Genomic DNA, 14144 nt, shown 5'->3' on the forward strand with positions numbered 1-14144 from the left:
TAGAAAGTTTAAACCGTGAGTGACTTCCCTTCTGACTGCGCGGGCAAAAAGCGAGGAAATCGAGATGCTGTTCATGTCAGCTGTACGAGAGTTATTTACGGGCAAATATTGAACGAGAAAATGCGAGATAGGTTCTATTTCAATTTGTCATGGGAAATCGAACCATCAAATGATTGTTTCTCTAACATTTGGAATTATATTGCATGATAAAAGGAGGAATGAGTAATTGTTATTAGCTCATTATTCGGGCCGATCCACAAGGACTTAACTTCCGTTGATAAGGAAGGCATGTTTCACTGCATCGCCAAATAAGTTGTTTAATTATTGATATTGTAAGCCTGGGTATTGTTATCGTTTAAGAAATTTGTCGGAAACAATTACATCGCAATATTGAAAGCGGCAACGAGTGGTAACTAAGATATGACAAGCCGTGTTTAACTGACAAAGATGACATTATGTGTGTATTTAAGAGAATTAAGAAATAAACAGGTTGGCTTTGTGATGGAAGCAATTCGTTTGTATGTAGTTAAATGAACTCAACTATCTGAATTACTGATTAAAATTAGCTAAGAGTGCTTTATTGTTTTCCTATCAGACTATTTATAGCTTACCACTGTATTGTTATTGTCAACTTTCCTCTTATATTATGCATAGTTTATAAAATGGGAATACATACGGAATAGTGGTAGCTTGAGCGTGATTTCCATATTAAACTTTACAAAGCCCGCAGAGTGAGTCACTCAACGTATCTTATCAAGGTTCATCTCCACCGACGTTTTCCGTTGAGCAACAGAAGGTGTTTAATCCTCTTACGCAATTTACCGACGACGCCATTAAATCGATTTCCATTTATAGCATCATCCAAACACTCGAGTTTGCACAAATGACCCGCATCCGGCACAAACTATCACCACAGATTTGCATCGGTAAAACTGCTATTATTCTATTAAAGCTGAAGCAAGATTTTAAGTTATGAATTGTACGCTTTGCGTTATTTCTTAAAAGCTGAAAACCGCGGGAGATTTCCCTCTGAATACGTTGGGAAAAGGCGAGAAGTTCAACATACTTAATATTAATATTGTGTGACGTTTTTCAAAGATGATGAGTATTGAAGACTTGATTAAAGTTGGCTTAAGTAAGAGAGAGGATATCCACACAGCATTACCCCAGTTTGGATGAAATGTGAACGCAGCTGTTGCCATGCATGGATTATATTCTGTTCATAACATTTAACCTACACGAATCCGCCGTCCTTTTGTTTATACTCGTAGGGAAAAGAACTAGGTTGAAAGTTATAAAACATAGAAAAGAGATTGCGAGATGATCAACAGGGCAGAACATTAGTTACTAAAAGTTGGTCTCACTTGGAAGATTTTATTAGAAAAATGAAGGAAAAGCACTATTATCCATTACGACCATCTGAAATTAAAAAAGAGTGTGCAAACACGCACAGGGAGCCTAACTTAAACAGTTAGATAGTGACTTAAGAGCGTGTCCACGAGAGCACCGGGCGGTCGTGCTACATGCCATCTCACCGATTTCAACGAAACTTTGTCAGTTTAAAGGCTCTACCCCAAAACTAAAAAAAACAGACTGGTTTCTGTTTTGGTTTTTTCCGTGGGGAGATAGACCACCCCCTGGTTTTTCTTGGGTTTCACTACTGAAATCGCTTCAAATAGGTAAAATATATGAAGCTCTCACTGCGATGGTATTTAATTGATTACTTTGAGGATTTGCACACATATTTTTACATGCTTAGCTAATGGCCGCCGCGAATATCAGTCAGTTTGATTGACGGCTTGTCAATCAACAGAGGCAAGTATACGACTGTATTTTTAGACTTTTCGATTCATCTAAATATTTTACAACTTTGAGGTTAAATATCTCCCATTGCCAGAAAGCTACAAGACTAATCTTAATTACCCTTTATAACCCATCATTTCATCTCTGAAAATAATCAAAAAAATCTTTGGGCACCACCGTATTTTTGTCTTGGATACCTTCTAAAATCTGCCATTGTGACAAGTTTCTCTCAACTACACCTGTCACGCAATTCTTGCTCTAGGCGGTCACTTGACAAAATAAACCTACATTTTTTAGTTCTTTATACAAGATGATTGATCAAGAAAGGTTAAAAATGTTAAAAACTTTCGAGATTTTTTGTAGGAATGGAAAATTTCACGTTTAGAGAGATGCATGTTGACGAAAAATGAATGGGAAAATCGTTGCGTTTCTTTCTTCAGTCGTTTATTACTTTCAAGATTTGCTAAAAAACAGGACATAGGGTACAGAACAAAACATTCATTAGCCTATACTTTGATCGTCTATTATCATTATCGCACAATTAACAATAAGGAAACTGTAACAGGAGAGGAGATTTTAAAGTCACATGTCGCCTGCTTGTTGACGTACAAGTTCCCGAGTGTAACAACTTCGGCTTTTCCATACCGCGAATGACGGGAAACTCTGCCCCCCTTATTTGATGGGAAATATCAATAGCCCCATAAATTCATTAACTACGCCATGTTTCCAGAAAATAAGACTGGAAAATGTTTTTTCCACTTTCCACCATCAAGAAATTCCACGTATAGAAATAGTATTTGTAGGGTTACTGCGTGACTTTTCATGAGAAGTAAAAATTGTTCATCTTTTTTTTTCAAGAAGATACTTCTAAAAAGTTCTTAATTCTTCTGTTATCTTATTTGACTGCAAATATCATTTGCATTTGCTATTATTTTCGCTGATTGTCATGGCCTTTCCTGTGTGCACGTGCGAGCTAGTTCATATACAGGATTCTTTCGAGTTTCTCTGGGTGGTGTCGGGCTTAGGTTTGTAGGTCTGACTCGAAAGTTATCCGGGTTCCTATGTTTTCTCCTTTTTCTTTATTTGGATTTTTATTCTCTTGCTTGCATTACCACACATTAATGTTTTTTTATTCCCTCAGTGCGTTCACTCAGACTTGGAAGTAGGCCGGGAAAAGTCAATATTGACCAGAACTGAAATCCTTTTCTATCACTATTTGTTTCAGAGAACCCCCGTCATTTGTGACTTTATTTCTCAAGAAAATGTGTTTTTATTTGCTATTTATTTCCATTAGAACACGAAACTAGGTCCTGATAAGTTTTTTTTTTGTCTTGTGACTCCCAAAAACTAGGTTTGCGACAACATCAATTAAGAAATCAAAGGCAATTACGCCTGAGAAATTCGCTTGTAGCCTTCTACCCGCAGAAGGCAACTCCATATAATGAAACGTTCTAAGACCTCTATAAACTAGAGACATTGCGTGATGTTGAGGGGTGAAATATTTACCCTAAATCTGTGACCCTCAAACGGATCACGTACTCGTACATGTAACGTCTGGAAAATGTCACGCACGTATAACACCGTAGGCGCACCTGGCGAATTCTATCCACTGGCTTCAATAGCAAAGAGACAACTTATTTACTATTTGTATATGAGCAAGCTTATTTACCCTACTTGAAAAAATCCTTGATGAAGTCTACTATTGTAAGACGAAACGCGTGGGAGATAAATACAAGTTTTTACTTTCTCAGTTCGTGCAGTGATGCTCACCGGTTGATACAGCAGCAAATCGCTCGATACTTCAGCCGGTTATCTGCCGTAACAAAAAGAGGTTTATTGATGAGGTCCTCCTCTGTAAATATGAATGAGGACGGAGAGGCCGATGCCGATGATCTAGCTTCAGAATTCGAAATTGATCGAATAAGGCAGAAGATAAGGAGGGACCTTTCAAAATTTAGACGAAGACTGCAGGAGAGGGTACAGCTGCTATTAAGCTAAAACAAAAAAAAAAGGCATTTGCATCTCACTTTTCTTTCACATTTATTGTCTTTGCTCACGAAAACAACTGGCTATGTCTTGGGATTTCATCAAGGGATATTTGCAGGAAGCCTACTCGTCAAATTACTGCTGGCTCATTCTTATTTGAAAATTTTACAAGTCACGCAATTAAACGCCGACGACACTCGATCTAGAGAGATGTAGATTTATTTGTAGAAGTAGAATGCTTGAAAAATATGCAGATATTTTACGATCGAAGCAGGTAAATAATCATAGTGAGCTGCAGATTATTTTGAAATTGTTATCTAGCAGATAGCACGAACAACGCGCTTGAATAATTCCTACGGAGAGTCTTCGGGTCACACAACAGATGTTAGCTTAGCGGAGTTCTGCATGTAAATGTTCGATGGCGGTAAGTGACAACGTCAACACTATTTGAATTTTATTTTCAGGATAGAAGCACAGTTTTTAGTCCGATAGAACTATTGATATTTGCTCTCGAGCGAGAGCGCAGAATTTCTCGTCTGTAAAAGCCGAAGTTGTAGCACACTGGAAAAATTGGTAATATCAACCAACACGCAGCATGTGACTTTAAAATCTCCTAAAATGAGCAATGATGATGATTAACAATCATATTATAGTCTAATGAATGTTTTGTGCCGTACAAAAGCCATATCTGCTGATTTTAGCAAATCTTCAAAGTAATAAACGACTGAAGAAAGAAACGCTACGATTTTCCCATTGATTTTTCGTTTACATGCATCTCTCTAAACGTGAAATTTTCCATTCCTACAAAAAATCTCGAAAGTTTTTAACATTTTTAACCTTTCTTGATCAATCATCTTGTATAAAGAACTAAAAAATGTAGGTTTATTTTGTCAAGTGACCGCCTAGAGCAAGAATTGCGTGACAGGTGTAGTTAAGAGAAACTTGTCACAGTCGCAGATTTTAAAAGGCATCCAAAACAAAAATACGGTAGTACCCAAATAGTTTTTTGATGATTTTCAGAGATGAAATGATGGGTTATAAAGGGTAATTAAGATTAGTGTTGTAGCTTTCTGGCAATGGGAGATATTTGACCTCAAAGTTGTCAAATATTTGGATAAATCGAAAAGTCTAAAAACACTGCCGTATATTTGCCTCTGTTGATTGACAAGTTATCAATCAAACTGACTGATACTCGCAGCAGACATTAACAAAGGATATAAAAAATATGTGTGCAAATCCTCAAAGTAATCAGTTGAATACCATCGCGGTGAGAGCTTCATACATTATACCTATTTGAAGCGATTTCCTTGGTGAAAACCAAGAAAAACCGGGGGGGTGGTCTATCTACCCCCGGAAAAAAAACCAAAACAGAAACCAGTTTGTCTTTTTGAGTTTTGGGGTAGACCCTTTAAACTGGCAAAGTTTCATTGAAATCGGTGAGATGGCATGTAGCACGACTCTCCGGTGCTCTCGTGGACACGCTCTTAACATATCTGACACCTGTGACTCATTGAACTTAAGGAACTAAAATATTCATGCTGAAATTTTTCTTTGCATTCCGCATTGAGTTCTTCATCCCGTTCAAAATAATATTCTCATCATGATTAATGTAAGTAATGGCGTAGCAGTCAAGAGCAAGATTCAAACGTACATCAGGGTGGTCTCGACCTCTTAATTAAAGTCCATTGAGACAAGATTGAAATCCATTTAACCTCATTTAACCTTAGAGTGTTGAGTTCTTTTTTTATTATTATTATTATAGTACAGCTACCATATCTAACCTCTCACAATTGCCTTAAGGAAAGTTGGATTTAACTCAATGGCTGCTTCTGCATCCCTTAGTGAATCCTGGTGATTTCCTGTTATTGAAATAAATATCTCTGATTAACCATACATGTTGCAAACCAACTACCATTACTATAATTTTGGGAAAAACCTTTTGATGCTCATTGATATCTGGGGTAAGAGGTTACTTCTTTGTATATTTGAAAGGCCAAGATAAGATGTAAAATTTTCCGGGCATGCATTCAAATTATCACCTTTTTCAGAAAACTACTACTGACAACTCAATAGCTTCAAAATAGTAAAAAAATGCATATTAAAGCTCTCATCATCTTACCAAGTTTAGAATGTGCGATTGCCCTGTTGTTGTGCAGTTTGGCCTTCAGTTCTTTGTCATTGCAGCTCATTTTAATTCCTTTGGTGTAAAAATGAATAGCATTGATGAAATCTCCTTTCTTGAAGGCCTCATTACCCTCATTCCTATAAACATCAGCTGTGGCTGCAAAGAAAAAATAAAATAATTCGAAAAAAAATTTAAAAATGGGTGTCAAAGTCTGTGGTCGTAGTTAATAATTATTCGTGTATAGTCAGAGCTGCCAAGATCTGGAGATTTCAAATCTGCAGATTTTCAATAGTTATGATGATGCTAACAATGTAGGTGACAACATGGGTAAGAATAATGATGAGAATTAAGCATCACTCAACTTGAGGCAAATCCCTGGAGATGAGGATTTTGGAGATAGGTTTCCTAAAATTCCTATTCCCTGGGCAAAATTAATAAAATGTTCAAATGCCCCACACAATCTTATGTAAAAGGCGAAATAATTAGCAATTTCACTTTCAACTAATTGATCAAGCTTTAAAAACTAATTGACCAAGCCGTAAAACCTAGACCTTGAAACCTTATTTCTTCTGAGACATTTGTTAGTGAAGGTGCACTATCTGCCTTAAACACCTCCATATTCAATGATAATTAACACTTGTACTCTACTGGAAATTAGATGTGACAGTTTTTATTCAAATTCCCTAACGCAAGTCAGGCAGGGTTAAACCCCCTCCCCCCCCCCCCCCCCCGCCCACCCTCTTTGGCTCGGATGAAGATCAAATGCCTGTGGGTTGCTCGAGGAGAAAGGAGGGAATGTTGAAGCTTTCAAAGTGATTATGTTTTATTAAAATAGAAAGATGACGGTGATGATGATGGTGGTACCAATGGATGTTATATGATGATCAAATAAAGTCTTAACTTATTATAACTTCGTGTTATTGCTTTGAACTGTTAGAAAAGAAAATAGCAAAAGTTTCTGTGTCATAGATCTTCTCAACGAACAGCATATTGTAATCATAGAAGAGAGTCATGACTGGTCAAATATCCTTTAAAGTGGTCATACACTGGATAAATCCTTTTCCACATCTGCTTGCATTCTTGAAACTGATCGAATAGAAATTGCTCTAACAATAACTGAAGCCGAAGTTGAACCTAGCTCACCTCGTAAAGTGTCCTCGTCAAAATCTGGTGCATTTTCTTTGTCAGGTAAGTCTTCATTTTCACATGGAACTTTAATTGAACTTCTTCCTGTAGCCATAGCAACTGTAAGAAGACTGATGCTTCTTAAAAATTTGTTCTTTTAAGTCATCCTGGCCTGAAAAAAAGTTGATTGAAAATGGTTATAAACATCAGCTCAACATATTACCCAGTTGAAAAATAAATATTTTTTTCCCTTCTGAGAACGGGAGGGATACATAGACACAAAATCAGAAGCCAATTAAGAGCTAATGTCAACATGCATCAGACAAACAACGGCAAGTCGCCCAAATTCGTTTTCTCTCTTACTTTCATATATTGTAGCCCAATATATCCTAATAATTGTGGTGCAGTTTTTTTGTGAAAATATATTTCAGTTTTTGATAAATGATTTTTTTCGTTCGACCGCTCAAATATGCAAATTTTCACTTTGAATATTACCCGAGTTGTGTGACCTCATGTAACGAATTTACTTGACCCCCGGCATTTCTGTCGGCACAATCCTTTCTTTTATCATCTAAACTTAATCCCCTGACATTATTGAGGCTGGCAAAAAAATAATTATTTTTTGGTGAATATTTTTGTCCGACATACTTTTTCTATGTTGAAAAGTAGCATCAAAACAAAGACAGTTTTAACAATGACCAATAAGACAGAATCTACTGAGCTTCTAGCTTTTAAAAGACAAAAGGATGGTTATAAGGTTACTGTAAAAATTTTCTTGTGTAATTGTGTTGTTCTATCGTGAGACGAACTAAAAGTCCGGCAAAATTTACTTGCTAGCGACTATGAAATACACATGGTGTGCCTACTTGTCGACACCTTTTATTGGCATATCGAGGCATAAATCACTACAATTTGAAAACAAAATCTAACATAACACTCTCACCTAGTTTATTTGCGATTTTATAAGACCAATAAGCTGTTTCGGTCATTATATTACGCTTGGGTACTACTTTTTGCCGGGAGCCCAGGTTTTACGTTGTGTTTTCCCCTATCCCAGTTATATCAGAAGCTAGTCACGCAATAATTAATACGGACACAAATGGATATTTACCCTGTATGAAGATTTTTGTTTATGTTGAATTGACAATATTACAATATGTTACTTTTGTGGTCACTAATCGTTGTTTCAGTGGCAGCGTAGTAGTTCAAAGCGGGTTGTTGCTTCAACGCTATTGAAATTTATAGTATTCTGGCAGGAAAGCAAAGCATGATGCTCTGGGAATAAAAACTCTTAGGGGCCTTTTACATGATATCGGAATGCGTTTTGTTCAAGAACGAGTTCATCCCGGTTGTCACATGATACCAGAGTAAAATTATTCGAAACGAGTCATTTCTGAATTAGTTTATTGAGGTTTTCATTCCAGAAAGAAACACTTATTTCTGTCATTTCAAACTAAACTAATAGATAAATATTCGCAACCCAGAATGCCTTCAATGAAAATCACCAACGGGTAGCACTCATGATTTTATGTGGAACAAACAAATGCAATTAGGCAATCTCATTTCAAATTTCCGACTCGAGTTATGACGAACAAGAACGAGGAGCATGTGGTTCACTCGTTAATTTATGTGGGACAAAAAAAAGGGCAAAGAAGACGATCAATTATTCCAAAATCTGTGTGCGAGCTGGATTTCAGCTTTTTTTCATTTTCTACAGGTGTGCTGATAAATATTCAGTTACGCTGTGTTCTTAATAAAACCTACATTTTTCAAAAGAAGTCAAATGATGTGTTAAAGAATTCGTATTTTGATTTGTCGCCTTAAATTTTTCTCTGACTGAAAATACCTGCCAAGTTTTGTATCATTTAATAAGCAAGGAGCGTTTTACATCTCCCCTCGAAACATGTGTTTGTGACAACTGCTTCCTCTTTCAATTTCTATAATGCGAACAGGATGTAACACGTAGACGGTAGTTTATAACCAAAATAAAAAGGAAAAAGGCTTCAGATTATCTCGTAACACTCAGTTTTCTCGGTTCTCACAAGATATTCTTCTAAGAAATAGAGTAAGCAGGGACACAGCACTTTAGATCGATAACATTTTCATAACTTGCTCTTGTCTGCGATCATATGGCCTAGTGTGTTGTTGCCGGCTCACTTTGCTGAAAGACCTATATGAAACCAAGACCCCACGCCTCATACCGGATTGTCTATATTTTACCAAGTAATAAGTTTTTCTTTGTTAATACACACTGGCAATGTTACTGATGGAACACTGCGAGTGGGTGAGACAAAAATCCACTTGGTTTAATGAATTATTTCAGAGCTTACCTTAAAACGACGTTTCGTCAACGACGGAGCGTGGAATTCGTCCTTAAGAACCTGTTAAATTTGTAAATTTTGCAAGACCGAAGATATTTTGATGAGTTCTTCAGAAGGTGACTTATAACAAGAACGGTGTCGAGAGGGTACTCTTTTCCTAGTACTCGACCGCGACAGGATGCAAATGACTCACTTTTTGTTTCACGACCATACTGATGTTTTTACCATTGCGGGACATTCTCAGTAAAACCAAAAGTTGATGATACATTGTTAACTTTCCCGAGGAAATGAGTCATGAATAGTGAATAATACCCGGGCGCGCGTAAATGTGAATTTGGTTGGTGGAATACAATTCAAGCACGTAAAAAATTGACTAATGTTCATGTAGTGCAATGACTGGGTATGTTCTAACGGACTTCGGACGTTGTTTTAATGGTACGTGATGAGATGTGAGTTGTTAGGCATGTAACAAAAAAAGAGCATGACTTTCAGATCACTGACGAAAATATCCCGTTACTTCACCTTGAGAGAAAAAAAAACTTAACTTATCTGAACTCACACCAAAGGCAGCCCATATGGCGCGCCTTTCCGGTCAATATTCAAACAACCTTAATATACAATACATCCATTACATTCCTTTGCCATATTTTTTATTTCCTTTATGTAGATATATTTTTTTCGCTACTTTATTTTTCATTTTCCTTCTATATTTTTTAAATTTCTTCCTATCAATTTAGATACACGTGTTTAACGCATCTATTTTCTATTTTTTCTCTTTATCTTATATGCGTTCTATATTTTTTATATTCATTCCATATGTTTTTTTCGTTCCGAGTGATTTTTTATTTTCTTTCAATTAGTTTGCAACACGTGATCACATGACCACGCTACACTTTTTCCATTCCGCCATTTTGGCGTTCGGCTATATGGAGGAAGAGCTATCGACTGCTTGTCGTGCGGCCGCGGATGCTTTAGAGATTTTAAGTAATTTGAGACCTGGTTTTACGAGAAATGTAATACCTCGGATGAATTCAACGTCAGTTTCTGTCAGTCAGCCGAACAACGGGGATCGTAAGGTAAACAACGAGGAACTTCAGTCGAACGAACTTGCCATTCAGTCCTCGACGTCGCCAGCCTCTAACAGTTCTATTCAAGCTCGGCTTGCCACTCTCTTTCCGACAATTGGTTCGAACCGAGCTAGTGGGAAAAGCACTAGTAGAAGACCAGCAAGGTCAAAGCAGACCATTAAGTCGACCAAAGGCCGCCCACCCAAGACACTTGTTTACAAGGATCTAGTCCTTATTCCCAGTCCCAAGATCAACAAAGTGCCTTCACATACAACCCGACTTCAGTTAGAAGAGAGAGAACTTGTCTGCCACGAGTTTCCCTTTGACAAGAGCAGGGATGCACATTCCCTGAAAGCTGCTATATTGAATCGATTTCCAAAGCTTTTGCTATTTGAATATGTCAAGGTGGGTAACTTTGCGTTGTGATATAAGTTTAAACATTGTTCTACGTTTAATGCTTTAATAATATCATTGCTGTTCAGTTTGTACATTTTTTGTGGCTGCACTATTTTTAAATACGCATTTATACTATTTTGCCAAAAATTTAACCACATAAGAGGATACCTGCAGTGACGCGAGTAATGGACTTCGAATTTTTGGCAGAATTTGTTGGGTTATTTTAGATTTCCTCTGGTACTGCCCCACTCCCACCCCTTTCTCCTTCCTTGCGATATAAGTTTAACTTAACTAGATTTACCCTTGACTTTTGCCAGAAGCGTGCAAGTAATGTGTGTTTTTCTTAACCTAGCCATGCTATTGAAAGCTAATAACTCCTAAGCTGGCAGAAGGCATAACTCCGGATGCAGAAAGAGTGACCAGGATGGCTGGTCAAGGAGCTGTTTATGTTAGATCACTGGTGCCTTTGGAATCTGAAGATGAGGGTGAAACTGAAGAGGAGCTAGAGAATTCAGCATTAGATAACAGTCCAAGGTGAACTTTTTCTTGTGAATTTTTGCTTTGAACAAGATAAAACCTGTATAGATTTCTTTTAGCTTTTTTGCCTCACTGCAAAGGTAGCTTCCCGTTGCAGTGGAATCATCTTATATATGATAGACTGGCATCCCAGATCATGCTACTAGGCGTGACAATGGCTTTTTGTTGGAAATATTATCTAGTTTGTCTCCAAACAGATTTGTGTATTTATTTATTTTATTGGTTATTTATTTATTTATTTATTTGTTTGCTCAGATCTTAATTCAATTGTTTGGCAGGACAGGACATAAATTAATGTGGTTTATTGCAACTCCATATGATTGTGGATATTTGTATAAAGATGAACCTTCATAGTCTGTTACATCATTGCCAATTAGTTCCCTTTTTTATGGTTTGTGACAAGTTGATATTTCCTTTTAGTGTCTGTGGAGCACAAAGAAGCTCTCTGTTGCTTTCATTTGGGGAGAGTGAAGGGAGGCCAGATGCAGCTGTGGTGTCCCACCCCTGCCAGGATGCTGCACAACCTTATTGTGTACCATTTCCAACTGAAGCAGAAACATTACATCAAAATACAGAGTTAAATGATGTAGAGACAGGCAATAACTCTGATATTGTTCATGCATCATCTGAGCATGTACCTGTGTCTGTATCAGTACCTGTACCTCAACTGTTACCAAAACGTATCATCCAAGTGCACAGGCTAAATATTAAGAAGGATTTGATTGACTTATTCCGAGATCCATTAATTATGAGTCAGGACATAAAGATAATTGTTATTGATGCTAGGGGAGTTGAAGAAGTGGGCAGAGGTGTTGGGTTGCTCAGAGATGTTTTCTCTCTTTTTTGGAAAGAAACATATGATTCCCTTTTTGTTGGAGAAAATGAGCGTGTACCATTTGTAAGACATGATTATCAAAGGGATGAATGGGTTGCTGTTGGCAGAATTTTGGTGAAAGGATATTTAACCTGTCAATACCTACCAGTCCTTCTGTCTCAAACATTCCTTGCCTGTCTTTTTTGGGGGAATCTGCTGTAACTAGTGCTATGCTGACTCAATCCTTTAGAAATTACATTTCAGTTGATGAAAAATGTTTGATTGACAAGTGCCTTGCTGGTGATATGAAGTGGGATGATGAAGATGAAATGTCCCAGCTTTTAGAAGTTTTTAGTAACTATGACTGTCGAATTATGGTAAATTCTGAGAATATTATTCAAGTTATTGAAGAAATAGCCCATAAGGAGCTGCTGCAGAAGCCACAGTATATTGCAGACTGCTGGAAGGATATAGTTTCCACACTCCTTCCTAGTTTTCCTGATTTTGCAGCAATTTCCAAAAGGTATGAATTGTTAATACCATCCACAAGCAAAATCCTTAGTTGCCTAGAGGCAAACCCTGAGAGTGATGGGGAAAGGGATAGCCTTAAGTTTCTCAAACGGTATATTAAGGGCCTTGACACGCCTCAAAAATTATCAAAGTTTGTAAGGTTTATCAGTGGGTCTGAGTTAATGCTTTTTGACACAGTCCAAGTAAATTTTACCAACTTATCTGGTTTGGGTCGCCGACCAATTGCCCACACTTGTAATACTGTGTTGGAGCTATCCTCGACTTATCAGTCATTTCCTGAACTTAGAGAGGAGTTCAGTGCAATACTTGCATCAGATTATTGGGAAATGGATATTGTGTAATATGCCTTGTGACAAAAAGAAGACCATTATGATGGCAAGCTGATAGAACAGACTGTTAATTCATTTTTGTAGTGAAATTATGTTTTCTACCTTGGATGTGTATTTACGATTTTAAAACATCTAACAACAGTGCACATATTATTTTCCAGTAAATCAAACTGGGAAATCGTTAGCTAATATATTTGTTATCTGTTCAAAGTTGACATTTTCAAGTGAGCGCAGTTGTTTAGAACTTTATTGTTGAGATTTTAATGTATTTTTTCTTGACTGTTGTAAAGGTTAAGTTGCATTCGTTGTTCTATTCTGATTGATACAATTTGAAGACAATTAATAAATTTAACACTGTTTACGTTTTCAATCTGTAATAGTGGTACCTGTTTGATAGGCGTTAATTGATCTTAATTCTCTTGGCCCTGTTTTCACTCTCTAAACAACGAATTTCAGATTAATTGAATGCTGGGAACACCTGTTTTGAAAGATAGTTACCAGCCAAGTTTCTTATATGTTGAACTGATTCCTGAGGATGTCTATGCATCTCAAATATTGAGTTCTACCATGTTCCCCATCGTCATTCAAAGGGTGACAGGAGACTTCCAAGATATGCAGTTGTTGTGGTGTGAGGTGAACATCAACTGCTGGTATTGAGACCTGGTAATCGTCGTCGTCTAACGGGATAGGTCCATCTGGATCAAACCCATACAATGGAATTTCATTTCGATGTAGAATACTCTGAACTCCAGAGTATCCTGAGTGCATGTTTTCCAAAATCCCAGAGGCAAAAATTTGTAGGGGAGATAATTGATGTTCACTGGAGACAGGGTGATTGTTCAATTGACTAGTAAAGTGTTGCAATGCCCTATTTATCCTTGGTATCCCAGCCGGCAAATAACATATATATATTCGCGTTATTTGAGCTCTACCTTGTGCAGTTGGATTATTAAATCAAATTATCTCGTTGTACCCCTCACTGACGCAGCACCGCAGTTTCCTTAGAAACTAAACCCATTTATTCATACGTTGTTAATTACAATGCCTGCAGCTGGTGCGAGGCCAAAAGCAACCAAAATATACTTAATAGACTGCGCTTGGAGTAGAAAT

At 37.2% G+C, this 14144-nt stretch overlaps 1 protein-coding gene and 2 pseudogenes across 1 annotated transcript in view; all 3 read left to right on the forward strand.

Annotated features, from left to right (window-relative positions):
- The window catches only part of LOC131783675 (uncharacterized), a 205270-nt gene extending 198070 nt beyond the window's left edge, over nucleotides 1–7200 (forward strand). The window contains exon 9 of the mRNA XM_066160032.1: nucleotides 7103–7200. Coding sequence (XP_066016129.1) covers nucleotides 7103–7200 — 98 coding nt within the window. The remainder of the gene's footprint in view (nucleotides 1–7102) is intronic.
- A 3086-nt stretch (nucleotides 7201–10286) lies between these two features.
- On the forward strand, nucleotides 10287–11388 carry LOC131779582 (uncharacterized; annotated as a pseudogene).
- A 445-nt stretch (nucleotides 11389–11833) lies between these two features.
- On the forward strand, nucleotides 11834–13390 carry LOC131769308 (uncharacterized; annotated as a pseudogene).
- The last annotated feature ends 754 nt before the right edge of the window (nucleotides 13391–14144 follow it).

Source organism: Pocillopora verrucosa, chromosome 13, assembly GCF_036669915.1.
Source record: "Pocillopora verrucosa isolate sample1 chromosome 13, ASM3666991v2, whole genome shotgun sequence".
In the NCBI taxonomy this organism is placed as follows: domain Eukaryota; kingdom Metazoa; phylum Cnidaria; class Anthozoa; order Scleractinia; family Pocilloporidae; genus Pocillopora; species Pocillopora verrucosa.